The following is a 6,968-nucleotide window of genomic DNA, read 5'->3' on the forward strand; positions in this document are numbered from 1 at the left end:
TTTACTGATAAGATGCGCGTTAAATATCGCATGCGATTAATCGTGCAGCCCTAATATATATATATATATATATAATATTAAGCAACCCTTTTCAACATTGTTAATAATAAATATTTTTTTCTTGAGCACCAAATCAGCATATTAAAATATTTCTGATCAAATAAATGCAGCCTTGGTGAGAAGACTTCTTTCAAAAAATGTAAATCATGTTACCGGTCCCAACCCAATCTTTTGAACAGTAGAGTAGATGTTAAACACATCATGCCTACATGTGATTCTTTGATTATTTGCTTTGCTAGAACGACAGACTGGCAAGACATAATTACAGCAAAGCCTGAATGCTTCAGTGCCTTGTCTTTTAAAAAATAAATTATTAAAATAAATAAATACATCTATTAAAACAGTGCTTCTTTGAAGAACGCCACATTCAAGCTCAAGAAAGTCTGTCAGTTTTCTTGCTGACATTGCGCATAAGTCCTCTGTCATGGGAGTAAACTAGATACTTGAGCTTTGACAACAGCATAAGAGCTGACACGCAGGCAGACAATCAAGATAATGGCTCAGTATGCAAATGCAGCTGTATTAAAACATGGCACAGAAATAATGCAATCAGGGTTTAAAAATGTCAAGGTGTCCAGGTAACATGACCCAGACTGTGTCCTTGTTGCAGTGTAATCACACAAATCCATACTGCATGATATTAATTAACAACTTATACACACACAACAGGTTTAATGTAAGGGTTTGGATTAGTGTTTGCTGACGAAAATAAATACATGTTTTTGGTAAAGTTGTTATCTTTTTTAATACATTTTAGTCTCGTCTTATTTCGTCAACGAAATTGCATGTTGATATAGTCTTAGTTATCGTTTATTGACCTTATTATCGTCTGGTCTTAGTCATGGGGAAAAAGCTAGTCAACGAACATTTTTCGTCATAGTCTTCGTTAACGAAATTAACACTAATAGTTATGATGACTTTAGTTTGTGCAGTGTCATGGTTGCAGTGGATGAAGTGAGCAATGGATCTCTCCAGTATTAACAAGGCCTGCTTTGTGAAGGTCCAGTCTCCTGTCCCAGAGGCCACTCCTGGGGAACAACAGGCCTCTTTCAAGGCACTGGTAAAACAGGCATTGCTCCGCACGTGAAGTAGAGCACATGCAAAACGCCCAGAGCCATAGAAGCACAATGTGATATCATTCTGAGTTCTCAATGACCTGTATCATGGCAGTTCATCTCGCACTGTCATGCTCATTCAAATATGAGAAGCATGTGGATTTTGAATGCAAGGAAGAAAAAAAAGTTGTAGGTTTTAAAAACAAAAGCAATCTGATCTTGCCAAATCAAAATCACAATTTCCTGAGAAAGATTTTTTTTTATCTAAAAGAAATTGACAAAAAAAAAGTAACATGACAACAAGGGAAGAAACTATGTAAATCTTAAAAGTCAACGCTTTGCAAATCTCTGTTGTGAAAAAAAAAATGATGACAGAATAATCCCATGTTTGATAGGCCAAGGAAAAGCAAAAATGTTTCACTCTAAATGCAGAGCATTCTACGAATTTATTGACAAACGGTGTCTCTTGAAACTGTTGAGCTCCTCAACCTGATATTTGACAAGTACAACACAACCAAAAACACAAGACATACTGCCCTAGTAAAACACTTTAAATCAGGCCATTTTTCTGTAAGCTACAATTCATTTTGAATGGTACTGAAAAGCCATTGTTGAGAGTATAACCGAAAGCAGACAGTAATTTGACATGAATGGGTTATAATTTAAGAGAGGCGTCTTCAGTAACACTGCTGTGTTGAATGCCTGCTTGACCAAAATGTACTACAAAGGCCAGACAATGAGGTAGGTACAATTCACTACCTATAAACCTTAATTAAGGGTCAGTCAACACAATTACAGCAGGCATCTCAAAGCCAAACTGGCTAATTTGAGGTATTTTGCCTCTTTCCCTTTAAGGGAGACACTCATATTAGCTAACTGCCTAAACCCTCTAGTGTTCTACCACTGTGGCATCTGAGTGTTCTAGATTTGGGGACTTAATACTTATTAATGACCCATGCATTTCACTTTTCTAACAGATCCTTAATGACATTCCCCCTAATGAATAGTTAAGATCAGAATGGAATACTAGCTTATTACGTACTGAATACTGTGCAGAACACACTGTATATTTAGAAGCCATTATACCACGAAAAAAAAAACAGTAGTATGACTACAATGTTATCACATGACCTCATCACAATGCAGCGAGTGATTCATTATCTTGAATTTTGAGGAAAACTGTCCTAATATTTGTCACCAAAAAAACAAATTTAAAAAGTAAAATTATAATAACAATACTAAGTGGGTAAAAAATACATCAAATTGTAAATATAAGATGAGTGTATTGCATTATGCGATACAGCATTTCACACAGTAAGCTCTGTTTTAGACTGCACATTTTCCCAAGTGTAGTAGGTTAGTGGGGTATTCGAAGCACACTCAGAAAATGCCTATTATGCAATGATGTATATACTATATACTGCAGAAATAGCAAGAATGGCATGCTATTCCGAACACAGCCAATGATCTGACACAAAGCAGTGGTTCTCAATCCTGATCCTGGATGACCCCAGCACTGAACATATTGGATGTCTTCCTTTTTTAACTAATTTAATTTATATCATCAACTTCTTAGTAGAGGTCTCAAGACCTGTGTTTCAGATAAGACAGACATTTAGGATGGAGAACCACTACTTTGAGCAAACTACAAAAAAGGTCATCTTTGGATTGGTTCCAAAACGCTTCTTGTTGTGACTGTTGAGCATATCTGGATTCAAGAATGTGAACATGTGGGTGACTAGTGACAAGGACAGGGGTCCCAGTGGGTGCATTTTAACTATATACATGCATCGTTTAAATATAGGTTTTTGTCAATATACAGCTTCTTCAAGATCATATTCTTATCAGTTTTCTTATCAGATTGTATATAAAACTGTAATAATATATTTCATGTGGACCTGACATGACAACGTCATAGCATCCTAATGTCACACTGCTTACCATATGCTACATGAAACGGGCTACATTTGTATATTAAGACAGTTACAGTCGTCTTCGTTTTAAACTATGTTGTTCACTAAACTATTGTTTGCTATGACAGTCTGGTGGGCCTGAGAGAGAACTTATAATGCATTTCAGGACAAGCTAAAAGCTACATTGTGGTTGACTTTAACTCAAAACGTCACCAATTTAAAAACAATCGGGATAAAATAAAAAACAATCATATTGTTTCCAGCTCCAGCTTTCTTTTTTTCTCTAATGGGAGCGATCGTGGTGAGTGAAGATGAGAGATAAATGGCTAAACATCGACTACAGAGAACTACTAACAAAATAAAGCAAAACAACAGCAACCTCGCGGTCTTTCAAGCCCAGCAGCAGTACTTCCTCCATCAGGGTCAGTCTGGTTTCCTTGGAATCACCGCTGTCATCGTCGTCCTGCTCGTCTCCACGGCGGGGCTCGTAGTCCTCGTCGCCGGATCCGCGGTCTCGGTCTGCGGCTGCAGCGCTGCGCGAAGCCTCGGTGCGTCTTTGCACCAGGCCGGAGCTCCGCTGGGTCAAAGTACTCATCTCTCAAACACACTAGAACTAAATCTCCTTCCCAGACAACTCCTGTCTGAGAACAGACTGGCTTATTCAATCCGATGCATAAATGATTCCCGGGGTGAATAAGGGGAATGGAGGTGTAAATCGGGATTTGTTTTGGAGAGGGGCCCCTCGCGATCCCAACCGCGGAGCGTCGCTGATTCCGTCAGGTTTAATATGGCGACCAGCCGAGACGAGAACAGCAGTGGATGTGGCATCTCGACACTCTGTTTGCATAAATGCCTTTCATTGAGCCAATTGTCTAAGAACAAAAAAAAAGCTTTAAAAACGTTATCTGTTTGTAACTATTTTCCTATCTTTAATGAATGACATGTAAGTCTCAATTTGTTGTTTTTTTTTAGTTTGTAATGTATTGAACATCCCCTTTTTCTTATTTATTCTTTTTATTTTATTTTGTTGTCATTGTCTATCATTTTTATATGTTGATGGTTGTATTACTGTTTTTGAGCATTAATTAATTAACGTTACAGGGTTCCCACACCTTGGTTAACTTCAAATTCAAGGACCTTTCAAGGACTTTTCAGGTCCAATACCCTCAAATTCAAGGACTTAATCAGGGTGTCTACAGATATGAACAAGTTAGATTTAAGACTTTTTAAGACCTTTTTAATATAAAATTTAAGACCAAACCTCTGATGCAAATCACACATTATTTTAAATACGTATCATTTAATTTCTTAAATGTAATATATATATATATATATATATATATTTTGCTGTCAAACATGCTTTTTATTATTATGATATACAGCAAATTTGTCATATCAGCAGACAATATCCTATACAAAATATCCCCACAAAAGCCCCGCATGACCAAGGGCACGTCTCAACAGCTCCCTTGCTCGTGAATCAGTAGAACGTGTAGGCTACAGGAATTCGGTCACTGGTAAGTTCCCTGACTCACTGCACGCTGGGACAGTGATCATTCGAATTCCAGGGACATGATTACGTACCACGTCAACGGACAACATAGTAGAACGTCATCACTGGAATTAATAAACAACAGGCAGGACCAATCTAATTTAATATTATTTTTGATTCTCTTTAAACACATCGTTCTGTTACATGTTCTTACAACATTTCAGCCGAATATTAATTATATATGTTAATTAGATGTGTTCAATTCCTGTCTAGCGATGTGTGTTTATGTTGAAATATACTAAAAAACGGGTTGTCTTTTCAAATCTTCTGTCGCGTGTCATATTTTTCGAGTCGACTCGTGAGGTTTATGTTTCACGCTTCAGAAATGTGACGTTATTTCCGGTAAGGGAGCATAGTGAGCGCCGATGCGCCCTAGGCAGTCTGCTGTACATTTTAGTAAACAAGTTAAAAAGTATCACTTGAATAAGGAAAAGGCACTTATGACAGAATTAGACTTACTTTTGAAAAAAGATAATCTTACAGAAGATGAAAAAGTCAGATTGGAGACATTAAAAACTCAAATTGATCAGATATATATTAATACTGCAAAGGGGGCATTCATTCGTTCTAGAGCTAAGTGGTTGGAAAAGAACACAAGATTTTTTTTTTTCACTTGAAAAGCGAAATTATAAAAGACAAATGATCTCCTCTCTTAAAATTGATGATGTACTCACTTCGAATCCAAAATTGATTTAAAAATATGTGGAATAGTTTTACTCTCAGTTATATGAATCTGTGTTTGAAATGGATAAATGTTCTGACTTCTTTGCGTCAGTTAAGCAATCGGTCTCATCTATTTCTATTCAGTTTCGAGACCTGTGTGATGAAAAACTAAGGAAGCAAGAGATGGTTACAGCTATTCGTTCAATGAAAAAAAATAAATCGCCAGGCACAGATGGTCTTTCAGTTGAATTTTATCTCTGCTTTTGGGATATTATTGAAAACCCTTTATTTGAAATGTATAAGGAATGTATTGAATCAAATGAATTCTCGACTTCTATGAAACAGGGCTTAATAACCCTACTTCCTAAACCAGATAAAGATCATTTGATTTGGGATAACTGGCGTCCTATAACATTATTAAACGTAGATTATAAACTGTTATCTCATGTTTATGCAGTTCGTTTAAAAAAAGGTCTAGACGAAATCATAAATGAGTGTCAAACTGGATTTATTCAAATTTGGTGGAATCAGAGGCTTTAATTGTTTTTCTAGATTTCCATAAAGCTTTTCACACAATTGAGCATCAGTTTATGTATAGGGCATTAAAATCTTTTGGTTTTGGGGAAAGATTTGTTTCTATAATTGAAATGTTTCATAGAGGTATTAATAGTTCTATTAATTTATATCCAAACACTTCTAAAAGATTTCCCATTTGTAGAGGAGTGCATCAAGGATATCCTATATCCCCTGTTTTATTCCTTATTGTAGTAGAGTTTCTTTCCATAAAAGTTTTGAATTCTCCAATTATTCAAGGAATTACCATCTTCAATAAACAAATTAGATTGACTCAGCTTGCGGATGATACTGTTCTTTTCTTGAAAGATAAAGAACAGTTGTCCGCAGCATTGCAGTTAGTAAACAGCTTTTCTGTTGCTTCTGGAGAATATTATTCTGTGATAAACGCCATTCCCACAGGTTTATTGATCTTAATGAGAAGCCATATGTTGTCCCTTAACATTTGTAGAATGGGGTGGACATTAACAGTAAAAAATGCACAAATAAATTTATTAGAACTCTATTTTATGAAAAGAGATCTATTAAGCCTAGAGGGAAATTTTTCTGGAACATTTGTTTTCCAGAGATTATTTGGAAAAAAGCTTGGCTTCTTCCCTTTCGGTTTTGTATATCTAACAAACTTCGGGAAATACATCTGAAAGCACTTCATAATATTTATGTTAGTAACTATACTTTATCAACATTTATGGATATTGATGAAAAATGTTCATTTTGTTCAGATCAGCCAGAAATAATTCTACATCTTTTTTTTTTTAATGTTACCATTCCAAAAAATTCTGGGAAGATTTATCTATATATATTCAACAGAAATCTGGATATAATTGTGAATTAACATCCAAAGATGTTATCTTATATTTTTAATAAAAAAATGCATCTGTCAATTTTATGATGAATCTAATGATTTTAAATATTTTACATTTATCTGCATATTTTTGATATTAACCTCAGGATGTTATTTACTTTTATAAAGGCCATGTCAAATTCTTACAACTGATCAATAGATTCAATTTACACTAAGGCTGTTATCAAACAAATTATGAGCCTAAATAGCGCATACACTGTCCATTACCAATCGCTGTTTACGTTGAATGTAATAAAATCAGAATCATTCTTGCGTTTCGACGCTTCACTGATTATTTTTAGCCACTT

General features: G+C 35.4%; 1 protein-coding gene across 1 annotated transcript in view; it reads right to left on the reverse strand.

The window, feature by feature from the left end:
- The window catches only part of LOC107661238 (Golgi phosphoprotein 3), a 15,949-nt gene extending 12,119 nt beyond the window's left edge, over positions 1–3,830 (reverse strand). The window contains exon 1 of the mRNA XM_016450739.1: positions 3,408–3,830. Within this exon, the coding sequence (XP_016306225.1) occupies positions 3,408–3,623 (216 nt within the window). The 5' untranslated portion in view covers positions 3,624–3,830. The remainder of the gene's footprint in view (positions 1–3,407) is intronic.
- Positions 3,831–6,968: the final 3,138 nt, after the last annotated feature.

Source organism: Sinocyclocheilus anshuiensis, unplaced genomic scaffold, assembly GCF_001515605.1.
Source record: "Sinocyclocheilus anshuiensis isolate Anshui unplaced genomic scaffold, SAMN03320099.WGS_v1.1 scaffold1365, whole genome shotgun sequence".
In the NCBI taxonomy this organism is placed as follows: Eukaryota; Metazoa; Chordata; class Actinopteri; order Cypriniformes; family Cyprinidae; genus Sinocyclocheilus; species Sinocyclocheilus anshuiensis.